Source organism: Diaphorina citri, unplaced genomic scaffold (assembly GCF_000475195.1).
Source record: "Diaphorina citri unplaced genomic scaffold, Diaci psyllid genome assembly version 1.1 scaffold1288, whole genome shotgun sequence".
Taxonomy (NCBI): domain Eukaryota; kingdom Metazoa; phylum Arthropoda; class Insecta; order Hemiptera; family Psyllidae; genus Diaphorina; species Diaphorina citri.
In genome coordinates, this window is record NW_007378717.1 from 43115 (window position 1) to 63219 (window position 20105).

General features: G+C 36.4%; 2 protein-coding genes and 2 long non-coding RNA genes across 5 annotated transcripts in view; 3 read left to right on the forward strand and 1 right to left on the reverse strand.

Annotated features, from left to right (window-relative positions):
- The window catches only part of LOC103515172 (magnesium-dependent phosphatase 1-like), an 18683-nt gene extending 4965 nt beyond the window's left edge, over window positions 1-13718 (forward strand). The window contains exons 2-4 of one of the 2 annotated variants that reach the window (XM_017446533.2): window positions 9468-9525; window positions 10244-10462; window positions 13411-13718. In XM_017446533.2, coding sequence (XP_017302022.1) covers window positions 9468-9525; window positions 10244-10462; window positions 13411-13585 — 452 coding nt within the window. In that variant the 3' untranslated portion in view covers window positions 13586-13718. The remainder of the gene's footprint in view (window positions 1-9467; window positions 9526-10243; window positions 10463-13410) is intronic. The other variant, XM_017446534.2, reaches the window with a different exon arrangement.
- Window positions 5389-6118, forward strand: LOC113469921. The gene is made up of 2 exons (XR_003393187.1): window positions 5389-5845; window positions 5969-6118. It is a non-coding gene; the product is annotated as an uncharacterized LOC113469921 (long non-coding RNA).
- Window positions 5906-6621, reverse strand: LOC113469919. Its single transcript, XR_003393185.1, has 2 exons — window positions 6315-6621; window positions 5906-6164 (listed from the first exon to the last, which is right to left on the reverse strand). It is a non-coding gene; the product is annotated as an uncharacterized LOC113469919 (long non-coding RNA).
- A 1201-nt stretch (window positions 13719-14919) lies between the features above and the next one.
- On the forward strand, window positions 14920-17711 carry LOC103515169 (magnesium-dependent phosphatase 1-like). Its single transcript, XM_017446530.2, has 4 exons — window positions 14920-15473; window positions 15821-15881; window positions 16159-16374; window positions 17246-17711. The coding sequence occupies exons 1-4, from the start codon at window positions 15320-15322 to the stop codon at window positions 17412-17414; spliced, it is 600 nt and encodes a 199-aa protein (XP_017302019.2). The 5' UTR covers window positions 14920-15319; the 3' UTR covers window positions 17415-17711.
- The last annotated feature ends 2394 nt before the right edge of the window (window positions 17712-20105 follow it).

The following is a 20105-nucleotide window of genomic DNA, read 5'->3' on the forward strand; positions in this document are numbered from 1 at the left end:
AAAAAAAAAGAGGGAACTGTAACTGCTATGGTCTAATCGTCCCGAAATTGAAGAGAGAAGGAAGACAGGATAGGAGAAAGCCAGCCTTGTATAGGGCAAAAAAGTCCTTTTTTGCCCTATACAACTAATGGTAAAAAAGGAACTAAAAAAAAAAGAGGGAACTGTAACTGCTATGGTCTAATCGTCCCGAAATTGAAGAAAGAAGGAAGACAGGATAGGAGAAAGCCAGCCTTGTATAGGGCAAAAAAGTCCTTTTTTGCCCTATACAACTAATGGTAAAAAAGGAACGATCTTTAAAAAGTTCCGGTTGGGGCCCAGGGAATTTTTCTAATTTTTACCAGTAGTAAATAATTGTTCTGTGTTCTTTTCTAAAGCACCTGTTTTAAAAATGGTGTAAAAATATTGAGGAGAAAAAAAGTTACGTTAACATTTATCTCCAGAAACATCCATTTTCAGCAAAAAACTGATCCTTGTTTTTGATTTTTCTTTTTTTACTCGCAGATTATGTAGGTATGCGGTCTTGTGGAATAAGTTTTAAAGTTTACAGCAAATAACATTACCTAATGATGACTTTCTCGAAAAAAATTGAACACCGAACAGCAGTTTGAGAAAAACAAAAAATACGAGCGTTCGGCTAATTTTGTCACTCAGTGTATATCAAATCCGTGTAGTTTTAGGTGCTGAATAACGTGGTGGTCTCAGGAATAGGGGTGTCCAAACTATACCCTTTATATCCAAGACCTCAAAAATGAAAGATAACGAAAAACTAATGCCACCACGGATTTGATATATCACATCCCTTGTTCAGGAAGAAAAAAATCTCGCCCCCCGTACATACCAATTACCAATATATAGCAATAGATTATATGTGGTTCCCCATGAAATTCGACGTAGAATTCGAAAATGAAATAAAAAAATACGGGTTCTCATTTGAAATTCGCGATAAATGATCACTTTTATAAGCATGGGCGTAACCAGGGGGTTGCCCATGCCCCCCCCCTAGAGATTGAAACATACACTAGATAAAATGACATTTTCTGTCTTTTTTTTATATAAGTAGGTATAGAAATAATGATTTCTGTCATTTGAAAAATACGACATTAATAAAATTTCTACTCGTAGTAGGTACCCGTGATGCCGTGATGCTCAATGCCGAAAATTCCCGATAAATGCTCTCGGCAGTTTGGCAACACTGATTTCAAACTTTTGCTAAGGACAAAAGGAGATTGTTGCTGCACTAGGCACTAGGTAACTTTCGTTATTTTTCCATTGTTATTCACCCCATGAAAATTTCTTTTCCGCCTCCTGACATACCTTGTCATGTTACATGGCTCTTTTTTTTAAGAATTTAAAAAACAACTATTTTTTTCTTAATTTGAAAATTGTATACGTCAAATTGACCTATATCTAGTGTTAAACGTCAAACAAAAAACGCTTGTGTTCTAGGGTTAAAAATAAATATTCTTGGGCTTGACTCACGACTCACAATAAAATTATTATTTCTCACTGTATAAAGGGTACAAAGAGAAGATAATCATACCCAATTCTTTTGAAAGGTGCTACGAGATCATACACATGGAACGGCCATACAGTGTAATCTGAAATACAAAATTGAGAACAATTAGATGTAGGTAAAGAAGAGGACATCTGGGTCATGGGTCAAGAATATATCACAGCAATAAGGTCAGCACAGCAACAAGAATATATCACAGCATGCCAAAGGTCCCTAGTTTAATAAAGTGGCCAATGAAGACAAAGGGTTTTCCAGCTTAGGATTTGGGTTCCAAGGCACATTCAGAGCCGTGTGAAAACAACTGAGTAGTGGGTAACGTCCAGAAGGGTTAGAAAGACCAATGATTATATATTAAAGTGAAATAAGAAGATTTGTAATGCATTGACAATACCCTCAAAAATTGTAAGGACTAATGCATTGACACCCTCAAAAATTCAAGGCATGAAGGCAAGGTCATCAAGTTGTTGTATACTTACCTAAATCAAACACGGCCAACTTTGGGTGCCTTTTGACAGTCGGATTTAAATTGTGTGACTCGTGGTACATTTCGTGTTCATGTGCTGGGAAATGGTCAAAGCTTTGGGCAAAATTCTGGTTGGTCATATGAATAATTACAAGCGAAAATAAATAAACTAAAAATATTTTACTCATAATGCACAAGGATTTGGGATTTATAATTATATATACCACTATTTGTACTTAAATTAAAATAGTAAACAATAGTGATATGATACAGAATATAAACACCTATGGGTCCTACACATTGAGATGAAAGTATACTAAAGATCACTCCATCCAGCAAACCTTTTGATTGCGATAATGTTATTAGAGCGATTATATTCTGATGATAAAATTACAATGGGACTACATTGTTCTCTTTTTACAGTCTCCTAACGCAAGAAGAAATCAGGAATGCAGTAGCGCCCCGCCCCGCCAACTTGGGAAATGGTCAAAGCTTTGGGCAAAATTCTGGTTGGTCATATGAAGAATTACAAGCAAAAATAAATAAACTAAAAATATTTTGCTCATATTGCACAAGGAATTTGGGATTTATAATTATATATACCACTATTTGTACTTAAATTAAAATAGTAAACAATAGTGATATGATAGAGAATATAAACACCTATGGGTCCTACACATTGAGATGAAAGTATACTAAAGATCACTCCATCCACCTAACCTTTTGATTGCGATAATGTTATTAGAGCGATTATATTCTGATGATAAAAATTACAATGGGACTACATTGTTCTCTTTTTACAGTCTCCTAACGCAAGAAGAAATCAGGAATGCAGTAGCGCCCCGCCCCGCCAAAATTTGTAGGTACATAATTATACAGCATGGTTCAGAAGTCCTAGTCAGACCCCTTGTAACTTTTGAACGGCTTGGAATATTGAAGTTCTGTTTTGTTCTAAAGATAGGAAAGGGCCCATGGCAAATCGATGGTGACATCAAAATCCTGGTTTGTACCCCGGAAGTGGCACTTATAAACATGGGCGTAACCAGGATTATGCCTAAGGGGGAGGCCCGCTATTTTAGTTGAAGAAATACCTACAGTATATTAGTAGCCAGTGTCTAGGTATATCAGGTTGAATGCATCAGTTTTTATTTTTGGAATGGTTGAGATTAAATGAAAATAGGCCAGCCTAGTTAGCTTAGTTGGTAGTGCGTCTGCCTTGTAAGCGCTAGGCCGCGGGTTCGATTTCCGCCCGGGGCGGATTTTATCCTGATGGGATAATGTTCGTTCTCGGAACGGCTGGCTTTTTCCTATCCTGTCTTCCTTCTCTCTTCGATTTCGGGACGATAAGACCATAGCAGTTACAGTTCCCTCTGTCAAACCTCTTAAAAATAAAAATCCTTTGCAATCAATTTCCATATTTCAATAATCATTTTACACTGGTAGTGGTAATCATTGCATTTTTTTTCTCTCTTCAATGTCCGCCACTCATGTTCAGACCATCTGACGTCTGACAGACCTAGGTCTCTAGATTTTTCCTTCGCGCTCAGACTGCCTGACAGCCTGACGGACCCAGGTACCGCGGTCTGCCAGTAGGTCCGAGCCAGAGTGGCGGGTATAATGTACATCGAATATAATACCTAATATCATTGTAATTTTTCTATCAATGTCCTACACAAGCCTTGAGCTTATAGGACAGTGATATACTACTATCAATGATGTTGAGATGTCACATATTAAAAAATAAATATATACCTATGTTGGTAACTAAAAAAAAAAAAAATTATACCCTCAGGATTGTATGAGAATTGGAGCACAATAATAGTAGTAGCCTGTTGCGAGGGTAAAGGAACTTTTCAGTCCTATCCCAGCAGGATAAACAAGGTATATTCTATGGGGGGGGCATGGGCAACCCCCTGGTTACGCCCATGCTTATAAAAGTGATCATTTATCGCGAATTTCAAATGAGAACCCGTATTTTTTTATTTCATTTTCGAATTCTACGTCGAATTTCATGGGGAACCACATATAATCTATTGCTATATATTGGTAATTGGTATGTACGGGGGGCGAGATTTTTTTCATCCTGAACAAGGGATGTGATATATCAAATCCGTGGTGGCATTAGTTTTTCGTTATCTTTCATTTTGAGGTCTTGGATTTAAAGGGTATAGTTTGGACACCCCTATTCCTAAGACCACCACGTTATTCAGCACCTAAAACTACACGGATTTGATATACACTGAGTGACAAAATTAGCCGAACGCTCGTATTTTTTGTTTTTCTCAAACTGCTGTTCGGTGTTCAATTTTTTTCGAGAAAGTCATCATTAGGTAATGTTATTTGCTGTAAAGTTTAAAACTTATTCCACAAGACCGCATACCTACATAATCTGCGAGTAAAAAAAGAAAAATCAAAAACAAGGATCAGTTTTTTGCTGAAAATGGATGTTTCTGGAGATAAATGTTAACGTAACTTTTTTTCTCCTCAATATTTTTACACCATTTTTAAAACAGGTGCTTTAGAAAAGAACACAGAACAATTATTTACTACTGGTAAAAATTAGAAAAATTCCCTGGGCCCCAACCGGAACTTTTTAAAGATCGTTCCTTTTTTACCATTAGTTGTATAGGGCAAAAAAGGACTTTTTTGCCCTATACAAGGCTGGCTTTCTCCTATCCTGTCTTCCTTCTCTCTTCAATTTCGGGACGATTAGACCATAGCAGTTACAGTTCCCTCTTTTTTTTTATTATTATTTTAGGTTTTATTTAACGTGGCAGGATTCTCAGAAATGAGCTCTTCCACCCAACCACTTTTTGAAGCAGTCAAAAATCAGAGTTGTTTAAGATGTTTGACTACTTCGATTTTGAATGAAACAAGAGACTGAGTATTCCTTATGTGTGGAGGTAAAGAATTCCACAACCGTACCGCAATGACATGGTAAGACCTCTCAAACGCAGAAGAACGGTGCAGTGGCATTGCCAGTAATTTTGAGGAGATTGATCTTGTGCCATATTGGTTTAAGTCAGCAAGGAACTCAAACATCTCACACATGTAACTTGGGCATTGCAGGTATATAACTTTGAACAAGAACAACAAGGCATGAAGATTTCTTCTTGTTTCAAGATTCATCCAATCTAGATCATTGTAAGATTGTGTAACATGATCATATCTCGTCAAGTTATGAACATAACGCACACAAGCATTTTGTGCAACCTGCAAAGAGCGAGCCAATTCAGCACTGAGTCCACCATACACAACATCACAATAATCGAAAATTGGGAAAATTAAAGTTTCAACCAATTTCTTTTTGAGATGTGTGGGCAGGGTGGTTGAGAAAATATATAAAAACCAAATCTGTTCGCAGTCATAATTCATCACAAAATCTCGTCTGTTTCCTATTTTCCAGTCTAAAGGAAGCCACGGGTATTGACTACAAGGACATGATCTACTTTGATGACGAGCAGGAACATGTTAATGATATTTCAAAACTAGGAGTCACTGCTACTCGTGTAGAGAATCGCATGGGCATTACCCATGAAACCTTTGAGAAGGGACTCAAAAAATGGGCCAGGAATAATTAGATTAACATTCCCCCTGTTCTCCAAACAAACTTGACACGTTGCAAATATTTTAAGCAAATTCGAAGCTTTTAAATGTTATTGTGGCACGGTATTGCACTTCGGACGTGAATTTGGTTACTCCATTTATTCTGGACAGGTAGCTTTTGAGTAAGCGGCACCACCTTGATCTAAGTTGAGCAAGGGTGCAACGCATATTGCGTGGAATGTCGATCTCTACTCCATTAATGTCTGGTGGTATGTTCTCAAATACTCGATTCACTGTGTAACTGTATTGAATTGACCGAGTAGGTAAATGCCTCGCAAGGGTGCAACGCATATTGCGTGGAATGTCAATCTCTACTCCATTAATGTCTGGTGGTATGTTCTCAAATACTCGATTCACTGTGTAACTGTATTGAATTGACCGAGTAGGTAAATGCCGATGAGTCCCCTTGTATGTCCCGTCTGCTTTATGAGCGCTAGGCCGCGGGTTCGATTCCCGCCTGCGGCGGTGTTTAAACGGATAATGTTCGTTCTCGGAGCGGCTGGCTTTCTCCTATCCTGTCTTCCTTCTCTCTCCAATTTCGGGACGATAAGACCTTAGCAGTGACAGTTCCTTCAGTCGAACCTCTTCATGCGGGTTCGATTCCCGCCTGCGGCGGTGTTTAAACGGATAATGTTCGTTCTCGGAGCGGCAGGCTTTCTCCTATCCTGTCTTCCTTCTCTCTCCAATTTCGGGACGATAAGACCTTAGCAGTGACAGTTCCTTCAGTCGAACCTCTTCAAAAGGTAGGTGGTGACAAGGTTTCTTCTGATGTGACATGGAGGCGATGAAGCAGGACATTGCATCGGTGAGTAGTGGCGTTGGCATTGCAATAGGTATAGAATGCAACCACAAGTTGAGGGACTATAAACAGAGCGTAGATCAGCGTCTAGCTAGGAGACTATAAACAGGGAGTAGACTAGTCCAAATTCCCTTATGCTACATCAGTGGTTCCCAACTGGTGGTCCGCGGGCAGGTTTCAGGTGGTCCGCGAAGCCGTCCAATATATATAATTTTTTTCCTACTCCTGTAAATTTTCGGTTTTCCGGGTACCTTACGTTTTAACTCGACAATTTTGCATTTGGTTTGGATTTTTGAATGTTTTGTGTATAATTGCCTGGTCCGATTTTGATGAAATTTGGTATTTATTTGTTCGTCATATCAGAGCACGTCGCAAGTTCAAAATTGGGGTCCCAGAATTGAACGTTACCGATTGTTGGTTTAAAATACTCACCATCATGACCCTCGTGTTATTTATACAAAAATATTTTTGTCAAAGACCCCAATTCTTTGTAAATCTATTGTTTTAAAAAAGGTCAACCATTCTTTAAATCTTTTGATTGATTGTAAGTAAAACCTGTTTTCTGACTTTTTTATTTCGTAAGACATATAGGTGAATTGTATTCATAGGTGAATTGTATTAATTGAAAAGAGACTGATTGAGGTCTACAGTTCACAGAACTACCTACCAGTTTATATTTTTGTTTTACTGCCTTCTTTAAAACATGTTTATATCGCAAAATCTCGTCTGTTTTCCATTTTTCAGTCTAAAGAAAGATTCGAAAATCGTGAGGTCTACAGTTCACAGAACTACCTACCAGTTTATATTTGTTTTACTGCCTTCTTTAAAACATGTTTATATCGCAAAATCTCGTCTGTTTTCCATTTTTCAGTCTAAAGAAAGATTCGAAAATCAAGTACAAGGACATGGTCTTCTTTGATGACGAGGAGCGCAATGCTCGAAGTATCTCAAAACTAGGAGTCATCGGTATTCAAGTAATGCATAGCATGACTAATGGTGTCCTTCTTAAGGGACTCAAGAAATTCGCCGGCGATAGATCACGTTGATCACCATGTAAGACGTCTTACACCAACATTTCCGTTCAGGCCCCGTAAGGCACATAAGTCTTACGTGATTAAACCGCATGGCCCCGTAAGACATCGTGGGCTTGGGAGTGAATAGCACTATTTTTGTTTGGGCGATCAATGTGTTAAACCAAGAGTTTCGTGGAACGATCTTTAAAGGTGTCAATTTTTGTTGTTGGTTATATTACCGATTTTGTGGTATGGGGGTGTGTGCGGTGGGAAGGGGTGTGGTGATCCCGTACAAAGGACGGGTCAACCTCTAGTTTTGTTTAAAAATACTCGGAAATAAAACCATGTGTTCGGTTTTTTTCCCCCAAGAAGTTTGATAGAGGGAACTGGAACTGCTATGGTCTTATTTATTTTTCACTAGCCGAAATCCCTAAGGCATGGCTCCCCCAAGAAGTTTGATAGAGGGAACTGGAACTGCTATGGTCTTATTTATTTTTCACTAGCCGAAATCCCTAAGGCATGGCCGTTCATGTCACTCATCCATATAGTGGTCTTGCTCCGCGTAGCTTAACAAAAACGAACCGGAAAAAAGTCTATAACCTTCACGGGAGTGCAAGCAATAAGTTCACAAAGTTTCATAGCAATCGGATGAGCGGCAGTGATGGGCAAAAAAAATCATGATTATGATTATAGGTAATCACATATTCTGAAGATGTGATTATGATTACGATTATAATCGTAATCACAAGTAAGAATACAATTACATTTGTATTTACAAAATCATTATAATTACGATTGTAATCACATTTTTCCTGTGATTACGATTGTAATTATGTTTTTTTCCTATGAATACGATTGTAATTATAATTTTTCCTATGAATACGAATGTAATTATATTTTTTTCCTGTGATTACGATTGAAATTATAATTTTTTCCTATGAATACAATTGTAATTATATTTTTTTCATATGAATACGAATGTAATTATATTTTTTTTTCTATGATTACGTCAAAGAGAGAAGGAAGACAGGATAGAAGAAAGTCAGCCGTTCCGAGAACGAACATTATCCGATCAGGATAAAATCTGCCCCGGACGGGAATCGAACCCGCGGCACAAGGCAGACGCACTACCAACTAAGCTAACTAGGCTGGCGTGTCTGTTTTCCATTTTCCAGTCTAAAAAAAGCCACGGGTATTGAGTACAAGGACATGGTCTTCTTTGATGACGAGGAGCGTAATTCTCCTTAAGTTGTTATAGCTGGATATCAAGGCAAAATCAACTCTATGGTAATGTTGTGGGGGAATCAAGGGCTGGCAGGGAAAGATACAATTTTCAGACTCTCATTCTCTCCCTATGGTTCATGTGCATAACATGACATAATACAAATAGATATCTAGAGGGTATTAATTTCAAATCTATTTTCCCCAAGGCAAAAAGTGTTGGATTCCAACGGAATGGTGATCAAATACTACCAAGACGTTCCTAGAATTTTGGAGTACTTGAGAGAGCATAACATTCTTGTAGCCGCAGTATCCACGACTGTAAGAATACTGCACGTACAAAATATACTAGAAATGATCGGTGTGGCTAGATACTTTGATCATAAGGAAATATATCCTCGTCAAAAAACCAAACATCTTAAAAAGTAAGTTTATACACGGAGCGAACGATAGGTAGGTATCTATCAGGACATACATAAGTTATTCAAGCACTTAATTGAAGAAGAAAAAAAAAAAAAACTCATGTGGAAAAAAGCTCACATTTTTTCAACATGACTATAAAGTTGTGTGTGATATGGACTAAAACAATTCACAGGTATATCGGAGTTCCCCAATGTGTTTATAATCAAGTAAAAAAATAAATTCAGGGTTATATTCCTCTATCATCATTGGTCTTTTTAACCCTTCTGATCTCTACCCACAAGTACCCAGGAACCTAAGCCCCAACCTTTGACAATTTTATAGAACTGGTATGTTTGGCATGTCAGCTTGCTGGGGCCACGACCCAGATGTCCTCTTGCTGTGATATCCTCTTCTTTGCCTACCTAAATATTCTAAATTTTGTACTTTCAGATTACACTCTATGGCCCTTCCACGTGCATGAACTCAAACCACCTTTCAAAAAAGTTGGGTATGATTATCTTCTCTTTGTACCTACCTAGGAAAAAATGTGAGGGTGATAACCTTTTTAACTGCTGGCGATAAAAGATTTTTAATGTCACATTACATTTTCTACTTGGATTTTAATTGTTTTTACGAGTGTTTTCACTCTAAAACACCAACAGCCAGCAGCTATTTTATACAATATAGTTGCCCCAGACAGTCACCTGTTCAGATACCAACCTTGCATGACATTGCTTCAGTCATCCATTAGAAATTGATCTAATATCTAGAATCCCCGTCAGGAAAACCCAAGTTGTTATAGCTGGATATCAAGGGCAAAATCAACTTTATGAGAAAGATGGGGGAATCAAGGGCTGGCAGGGAAATAAAGTACCTATTTCAAGACACTCTTTATCTCCCTCTAGTTCATGTGCATCGACCCTCGCAAAAATTCGCGATTTCGAGTTCATAGCGTAAAAAAAATATCTGGTGTGAACATCACACGATTTTCCTTGTCATATTAAATTATGCTTAGTTGCGACCCCCCATAATAAGAAACCCAAATAAGCATATTTTAATGGGATAAGGAAAGTCGAGTGATGTTTACACGAGATTATTCTTTCCTCAATAATAATAATAATAATAGTAATATAATTTTACGCCCCTTTCATTTACAAGGGTCGATATAATACATAAAATACAAATGGATAGCTAGAAGGCATTAATTTCAAATTTAATTTCTCTAGAGACAGAGTGGAGGATGCCAAAGGAACCTTGCTCAATCTCTACCGTGATATTCCTGAAATTGTCAAGTACTTGAAAGATCACAACATTAAGTTAGCTCTAGCATCTCGGACTGTACACATACGGAATGCATATTCACTACTGCACCTGTTGGGTTTGAGCGACTTCTTTGATTACAAGGAAATATTTCCCGCTGAAAAGAAAATTAAACATTTTGCAAAGTAAGTTCATGTACGGAACGAGCGATATGTTTCAGCAGGTAGGTCATTCGTAATTCTAATTCAAGCATTCAATTAAAAAAAGCTCATGTACTAAGGTTTGATCTAGATAAATTTCCATCTTATCCAGATCATTATCACTACATCAAGATCATTAGTCACCAGTTGCGATACTTGCGATAGCACGCTTGCTGTTGCATCTGACCACTAGCTTACTAAACTTGAGTGGGTTATGTGGGTATAATACTGTGTTTTAGTGTCTGGCACCGTACAGCCAATACTCCATGTCCGGACTCTGGTCATATGACCAAAAGATCTAAGGTACCTAACCCAAAGTTCGTCATGGTCCGCAAGTTCGCCACCTATACATAAATCATACAGGGTGGTTCGTGATTTGCGAACCACGCTTATATCTCAGAAACGGCTGGGAATTAAGGAATGAAATAAACGGCATCATGTAGATGAAATTTTGATGATTAAAATGGCTTTATTTAAATTTGCAATTTTTTTTGCAAAACGGCCCATTTTTTGCCAAATATAGGTCACTCTTATGGGAACCCCCATTTTTTATTTAATTTTTGGAATCAGCATAAAATTTTAATTGAAAAAATGTATTCACTCGAAAAAATTTGCTCTACAAAAATTCTGTACACTGTGAGAAAGAAAAACAATCGAAGGTTGAGTGCGAAGGGCATCCACTCGAAAAATTTCGTTTAGCCAAAACAGGTCATATGGTGGTGGTTCCGCAATATATGTCCCAGGCATTGGAGTTTCAGGCATTTTATGGTTTTCACTAGTTCCGGTTCTATTTTCATTCTTCGTAGCACTTCAGCATTGGTTATCTTCTATGTCCACGATATTCCCAAGACTTTCCTGTATAGTCAGAGTTCGAAAGATTCTACTTTAATAGTAGTTGCTTTTGTTAAGGTCCAGGACTCAACTCCATACAAAAGAGCTGAGAATTTGTAGCATCTTAATAGTCGTATTTTAGTTTCAAGTTAGAGGTTGTGACTGTTGAGTCTTCACAGGTAGTATATTACCACTCGGTCAACCTCGCCGGCTACACTTAATTTAATACTGAAAATCGTTTTCTACAAATATAGTAGACATGTAGACAATAAAACCTAGGGTTAGGAACAAACATTTATTATTTATACTATTTTATATTTTAATCACCTATCATGTATGTACAAATAAAAATCTTTTTTTTTTTGCTACCCCCACTATAATGTGTAAACTTTATTTATTTTTTAAATGACATATTTCTCATTTTAAAACAAACGTAATTTCGAAAAATAAATGACATATTTTGCAAGACTCTGGTGATTATACTGTTCAAATGGAACAATGTACTTCCATTGAAATCTTATCATCAGAATATAATACCTCTAACAACATTGATGAAATCAAAAGGTTTGGTGGATGGAGTGGCCTTTAGTTTACTTGCATCTCAATGTGTACGACCCATAGGTGTTTTCTATATTCTGTATCATATCACTTTTGTTTACTATTCTAAAAAAAAAAAAAAATGTACAAATAGTGATAAGTATAAATCCTTGTGTACTATGAGAAAAATATTTTTACATTTATTTTTGCTTGTATTTCTTCATTTGACACAACAGAAGATTGTCCTAAGTTTAAGGACTACCCCAAAGACTCCTCGTGTTACCCAGTTGCCAAAACATTGCCAAGACTTTCCAACCTCAAATACAATGCCAAAGGTTCCACACAAATTAGATCACAAATTTAAAAAGTTGCCAAAGATGGTCGTGTTTGATTTAGGTAAGTGTACAACCACTTCAAGACTCATGATGCAGATTCCTCTATCATCATTGGTCTTTTTAACCCTTCTGGTCTCTACCCACAAGTACCCAGGAACCTAAGCCCCAACCTTTGACAATTTTATAGAACTGGTATGTTTGGCATGTCAGCTTGCTGGGGCGAGAGGTAAGTTTTTTCTTGATTTTTGTCTTCCTTCACCTTCAGTTTATTTCTAAAAGTTAACGTGATTACCATGTTGCTTATGTTTCATAGTTTCGTAACTCATTAAGCACTTTTATTTTTTGCAGTGATTCAATTTAATTTCCCAAGTTTTTAGAAACGAGGAGGGCTGGCAAATTCGCCATGCTATTTTCCTCTTGCAGGATGGCGAAATTGCCTGCCCATAATTTTCCTTTATTTTAGTAGAACAATCCATAAACCCAAGTTCGCCACCCCCCTGGCGAAATTACCGGCAGTGGTATCCCAAGTTCGCCACTTGTGAAGGTCTAGAATTTTCCCTTGGAAAATTTTCCTAAGTAATTTATTTATTGGGATGTCAAATAGAATAGTGAAGAACAAAATTATCTAGCTTTTCCAGGAAAAAGGTCATCAATATCTTTTAAAATTTAAAAAAAAAAATAATAATAAATAAAAAAAAAAATAAACTAACACTAGCGTGGCGAACTTTGGGTCAGGTACCTTACGTTTTAACTCGACAATTTTGCATTTGGTTTGGATTTTTGAATGTTTTGTGTATAATTGCCTGGTCCGATTTTGATGAAATTTGGTATTTATTTGTTCGTCATATCAGAGCACGTCGCAAGTTCAAAATTGGGGTCCCAGAATTGAACGTTACCGATTGTTGGTTTAAAATACTCACCATCATGACCCTCGTGTTATTTATACAAAAATATTTTTGTCAAAGACCCCAATTCTTTGTAAATCTATTGTTTTAAAAAAGGTCAACCATTCTTTAAATCTTTTGATTGATTGTAAGTAAAACCTGTTTTCTGACTTTTTTATTTCGTAAGACATATAGGTGAATTGTATTCATAGGTGAATTGTATTAATTGAAAAGAGACTGAGTGAGGTCTACAGTTCACAGAACTACCTACCAGTTTATATTTGTTTTACTGCCTTCTTTAAAACATGTTTATATCGCAAAATCTCGTCTGTTTTCCATTTTTCAGTCTAAAGAAAGATTCGAAAATCAAGTACAAGGACATGGTCTTCTTTGATGACGAGGAGCGCAATGCTCGAAGTATCTCAAAACTAGGAGTCATCGGTATTCAAGTAATGCATAGCATGACTAATGGTGTCCTTCTTAAGGGACTCAAGAAATTCGCCGGCGATAGATCACGTTGATCACCATGTAAGACGTCTTACACCAACATTTCCGTTCAGGCCCCGTAAGGCACATAAGTCTTACGTGATTAAACCGCATGGCCCCGTAAGACATCGTGGGCTTGGGAGTGAATAGCACTATTTTTGTTTGGGCGATCAATGTGTTAAACCAAGAGTTTCGTGGAACGATCTTTAAAAGTGTCAATTTTTGTTGTTGGTTATATTACCGATTTTGTGGTATGGGGGTGTGTGCGGTGGGAAGGGGTGTGGTGATCCCGTACAAAGGACGGGTCAACCTCTAGTTTTGTTTAAAAATACTCGGAAATAAAACCATGTGTTCGGTTTTTTTTCCCCCAAGAAGTTTGATAGAGGGAACTGGAACTGCTATGGTCTTATTTATTTTTCACTAGCCGAAATCCCTAAGGCATGGCCGTTCATGTCACTCATCCATATAGTGGTCTTGCTCCGCGTAGCTTAACAAAAACGAACCGGAAAAAAGTCTATAACCTTCACGGGAGTGCAAGCAATAAGTTCACAAAGTTTCATAGCAATCGGATGAGCGGCAGTGATGGGCAAAAAAAATCATGATTATGATTATAGGTAATCACATATTCTGAAGATGTGATTATGATTACGATTATAATCGTAATCACAAGTAAGAATACAATTACATTTGTATTTACAAAATCATTATAATTACGATTGTAATCACATTTTTCCTGTGATTACGATTGTAATTATGTTTTTTTCCTATGAATACGATTGTAATTATAATTTTTCCTATGAATACGAATGTAATTATATTTTTTTCCTGTGATTACGATTGAAATTATAATTTTTTCCTATGAATACAATTGTAATTATATTTTTTTCATATGAATACGAATGTAATTATATTTTTTTTTTTTTCTATGATTACGTTTGTAATCATATATTTTTTCTATGATTACGTTTGTAATTATATGCTTTCTCTGTGATTGATCTTGATTTTTGTCGCGACGACCTATGAACTCAAAGCGAGAAAGTTTTAGATAACACTTCAGTCGTTAATTTAAGACCGGTTTTAGCGTTACCTATGTTAAGCTACGCCGAGGAAGGCCAATAAATGGATGGGTGACTTAAACATTATATTGGGAATAAAGGGAGAACGGGCTCTAGTCTTGATTTTAAATCATCACATGAAAGTAAAATCAAAAAATCAAATCAAGAATGATAATAAACTGAATATTAAACAAATTAGGTAGGAAATAAATAATAGAAAGAAAAAAAAATCAAATCAATAATAATAATAATAAACTGAATATTAAACAAATTAGGTAGGTACATAGGTACTGATTTTCTCTAATCACGATAAACTACGGGCTAAAAAATTCCCGGAGGGACGGGCCCTGCTTGTTTTATATCAGATTTATTTTAATATACCTGCCTTATTTATATTATCGGCTAAGACTAAAAAATTCCCATTATGCCAACAGTTTGTATAAACCTTGCTACTTAATAATATGTTAGCAATTAATTCGTGCTTTAGGTATTAGACTGTCAAAACAGAACAATGTAGTCCGATTGTAATTTTATCAACAGAATGGAAATCAAAAGGTCTGGTGGATGGAGTGGCCTTTAGTATACTTGCATCTCAATGTGTAGGACACATAGGTGTTTATATTCTGTATCATATCACTATTGTTTACTGCTCTAAAATATAACATACAAAAAGTCATAAATAATAAAATTATAAATCCTAATTCTTTGTGCAATATGAACAAAATATTTTTAGTTTTACTTTTGCTTTTACTTTTTCATTTGACACAACAGAAAATTGTCCGAAGACATTCAGAAACAATGGCAGAAATTCCACACAAATTAGATCCGAGTGTCAAAAAGTTCCCAAAGTTGGCCGTGTTTGATTTAGGTAAGTATACAACCACTTGATGACCTTGCCTTCATGCCAAGAGTCCTTACAATTTTCGTGGGTATCACTGATCACAAATCTTCTTTCTTCACATTAATGTATCATCACTGGTTTTTTTAACTTTTCTGATCGCTACCCAGAAGTAGCTCACTTGTTTTCACAAGGCTGAGTGTGCCCTGGGATCCAAGCCCAAAGATGAAAAACTCTTTGGCAAGTTTATTGAACCAGGGACCTTTGGCATGCCAGCTTGCTGTGATACCTATATTCTTCACAAACGACCCACATGTCCTCTTGCTGAGATATCTTCCTCCTTGCCTACCTGATTTTTCAAAATTTTGTATTTTCAGATCACACTCTATGGCCATTTCACGTGTATATAGATGTCATACCACCTTTCAAAAAAATTGGGTATGACTATCTTCTCTTTGAATATGTACATATGTACCTAGATAAACATTACAAGAAAAGTTTTGGTCTACAACTTTTCAGATCCGATCGAACTTGAAATCTCCTATTTACAGCTGAACACAAATGAACTAGAAAATAAACTAGGGCGAATTTTAAGGCCTGTCCCAGCGCGGCGATACATTTCAATTTTCGATGTCTCAGGAAATACGGGACGTCTGACCACCCTAATTATAAGATAGCTAGAAGGTATTCATTTCAAATCTAATAATTTCCCTAGGGACAAAGTGCTAGATGCCGGAGGCGCCATCATCAAGTACTACCGTGATGTTCCTGCAATTCTGAAGTACTTGAAACAGAACAACTGTCTTGTAGCTGCAGCATCCCGGACTACAGAAATGCTGCGTGCACATCAACTAGTGGATTTATTCAATTGGAACCAGCATTTTGACCATAAGGAAATATTTCCGGGTCAAAAAACCACACATTTTGCAAAGTAAGTTTATGTACCGAACGAGCGATATGTTTCAGCAGGTAGGTAATTTAAGCACTTGATTGAAGAAGAAAAAAAGGTTCATGTACTATGTCTTAGGTATATTTTCAACATGACTGCAAAGTAGTGTGTGATGTTGACAAGCACTTGATTGAAGAAGAAAAAAAGGTTCATGTACTATGTCTTAGGTATATTTTCAACATGACTGCAAAGTAGTGTGTGATGTTGACTCAAACAAGTCACAGGTATATCTTACTTCACTGATGGGTGCAATAGTCCTACATACTGGACTCCTCACACAGGAATTTCGTCAGAAAAGACCCCCATTTCAATGTAATGTAATACTTCACTGATCTACCTACGCAACTTCACGGACTGCTTATTATTCTCATTTCTCAGCATGATTCTCACAATGAATTTATCCTTAGCAAGAGTTTGATCTAGATAATTTTCCATCTTATCCATCATTACATCAAGATCGTCAGAGTCGTTAAAAATGTTGAGTACAGCTTTGTAATCTTCTACTTCTTCAAAAATGGTTTCCTGCTTCATTCCCAACATCTTTTCTTCTTCGTCTTCCTGGTATTTCTTCTCATCTCCATCCCCACTGGGAGTGCAACTCGCAGGTGAATTCATTTGAGAGTAAAATTAAGACATAATTGAATGAGTAATAAAGTGGTTGCTAATAAAATCATTAAGTTGGTTTACATTATATGTACGAAGGTATTGACCGTACTAAACTTGAGTGGGTATAATATTGTGTTTTAGTGCCTGGCACCGTACAGCCAATACTCCATATCCGAGTTTCGGTCGTGTTACGTAGCTATTCAGAACCGAAGTCATAGCAAAATCTCGTCTGTTTTCCATTTTCCAGTCTAAAAAAAGCCACGGGTATTGAGTACAAGGACATGGTCTTCTTTGATGACGAGGAGCGTAATTCTCATGATGTTTCACCACTAGGAGTCACTTGTATTCATGTAAAAGATGGCATGAGCCATTCTGTCCTTCATAAGGGACTCAAACAATGGGCCAGCAAAAATTAGACCAACAGGCCCCTGTTCCTTTTTTTTTCTTTTCAAAATAATAATTAACTTTATTTTTCAATAGGACAGAACAACAATTACAAAAAAAAGAGATGAGGGAGGGGGGGGGAATTAAGACACATTTCATGTTAAAAAAAAATCCTTTTTTCCACTTCCTTTAATAAAATGTCCTGTATATTTGTTGTTGAGATGTAGGTACCCCCATTCATAGAATACATAAGCTTCACACTTTGCAAATATTTTGATCAAAACCCAAAGCTTTTAAATGTTTAAAAAATTAGAGAGGACAGAGGGAGGGGGAGAGGGAGAGAGAGAAAGACTACTAACTTTAGAAAAAATGTTAGTTATTTACCTATGTATAAGTACATAATTATGCATTTTAAAAATAAATAACCAAGTGTATATGTATATATTTTTACTTTCAAAATAAATATATTAATATATTTATTATTCATATATAATTATATTCCTACTGTGAATACATTTTATGTAGAAGCCCACATCAAGAAAAACAAACATAAAACGGGAGGGGAGGATTGTGGAGGGGGAGAAGGGAGAGTTTAATATAAATACATAAAATTCGTTTCTATTCTATACATTATGTAAAATTTAATATGATACTCGTTTATAAATATAGATTTTATAACATTAGAAAACATTTGAGGGGGGGAAAGGGGAATAAAAAGGCAGGTTGTGAAGTTCCATGCAAAATAAGAAGACTTTCATTCCGTTAGTCTCACTGGTTAGGAGAATATCAATCCTTAATGCGAGGGTGTCGAGTTTACCGAGTGAGATCAAAATAACATTGAACAAAACTTCTCTAGATATCTACTAATCCCCAGGTTCACAGTTTCATGTTGACTTTACGGACGCTTTTCATGCATCTGAGCCATTCAACATAATACTCCAGACCCGAAGGTAAATAATAAAAAAATGTTCTACTCTAAGATCTAGACAACGCTATGCAACAATAGAGGGAACATAAAACATATAAACATGGTCCTGGTCTAAGCAGAACTTGTCAGACTTGAGAAGGGAGCGAAATAATGTAAACTTTTTGATCAATAAAACTAATGGGAAACAAAATTCATATAAGGGGGAGGAAGAAATAAATAAAATCGCCAAAATACATCTACTACATATAGGTTAGAGACTTGAAATCCCTATAAAACGCATACCAAACTACAGCCACAGTTAATTGGAAAAAAAATCTACTAGTCAACTTTCAGACAATACTGTCTTGTCTTGTAAATCTAAATAATCCGAAGAGAATCAATTTTATTAGCATATTAAAAAAAAAATCTACTAGTCAACTTTCAGACAATACTGTCTTGTCTTGTAAATCTAAATAATCCGAAGAGAATCAATTTTATTAGCATATCTTATGTTATGTGCAAAGGGAAAGCATAAAGGGCACACGTTTATATATATTTTTTTCTACAATAATATTCTTATAAAATGTGTCGAAGTTAATCATAATCCCTATAATAAGTTATTAAAAATTATTCACACACGACTAAATCCTATTAAAACACATAAAATATGTACAGCACGTTATAATCTAAGTATCACGATCCAAAGAAAAAGGTAAGAGGACAGAATGGGGGGGAAGAGGGTGATAACAGGGGAGGTAAAGAAAAGGAAATGATCGGGAAAGGGAAAAAATCTACAAAAGAAAGACAGACAAAGAAAGATTTTAATGTGACTAGGAAAATGGGAGGTATACAAAATTCAAGAGGGAGCCTAACCTCTAACTTCGGGGGGGGAAGAGGGTGATAACAGGGGAGGTAAAGAAAAGGAAATGATCGGGAAAGGGAAAAAATCTATAAAAGAAAGACAGACAAAGAAAGATTTTAATGTGACTAGGAAAATGGGAGGTATACAAAATTCAAGAGGGAGCCTAACCTCTAACTTCATTGGTAAACGAAAACCTGACTGGAGTTTTGACTTCACAAGTAAGTCCACTTTAGTTGGCTCTGGAAAGGGTAATCAATAATATTCCAATAAGGCGCCATTATAGGACTGAAAAAAATTCCCTGTACTTTCGCAGTCTAAACAATATCATATACCTGTACGTTCATATTTTTATTAAAGACTTATCTTTTGTGTGGTCACTTTTCAAGTGGATTTCATCAGACACACACAATCCATCGAGGTTTGCAAGACTCTCCTCAAGAAATATTATTCTAAACACTAAACACTATATAAAATTTCATAATCGTCTACCCACTATCAAACAGAATTATGTAAAGTACACAAAGCCATATATGTACATATTCTTGACACGGTTGTCTACTAATGTCTATAACAACACCAGTACTGTGCGTTAAATATATTCAACCTGCCACGGTAGCACAGAGGTCAAGGCGCTCGCCTTGTAAGCAGAAGAGCGCGGGTTCAAATCCTGGATATATAATTTTATCCTCTTTAAATTGGACAATTGGACATTTAATAAAAGAGTTCTAAGGGTTACCTTTCACTCGTGGAAGTCGTGAGCCAATTATTTCCTTGGGGTTAATCTTCTATTAGGTATCTTACTAAGCAGAGTGTTTTTCCGACAGTTTTTTCAAGCTTTTGGTTTTGATTTTATCTTTCAGTTTCGTAATGACTTCCTCCAGTTCCGCCTGTAAGTAAGCCAGAGGATAAGATAAGTCATGGGATAATATCTCATGAAATATAAGTATTCAAGCA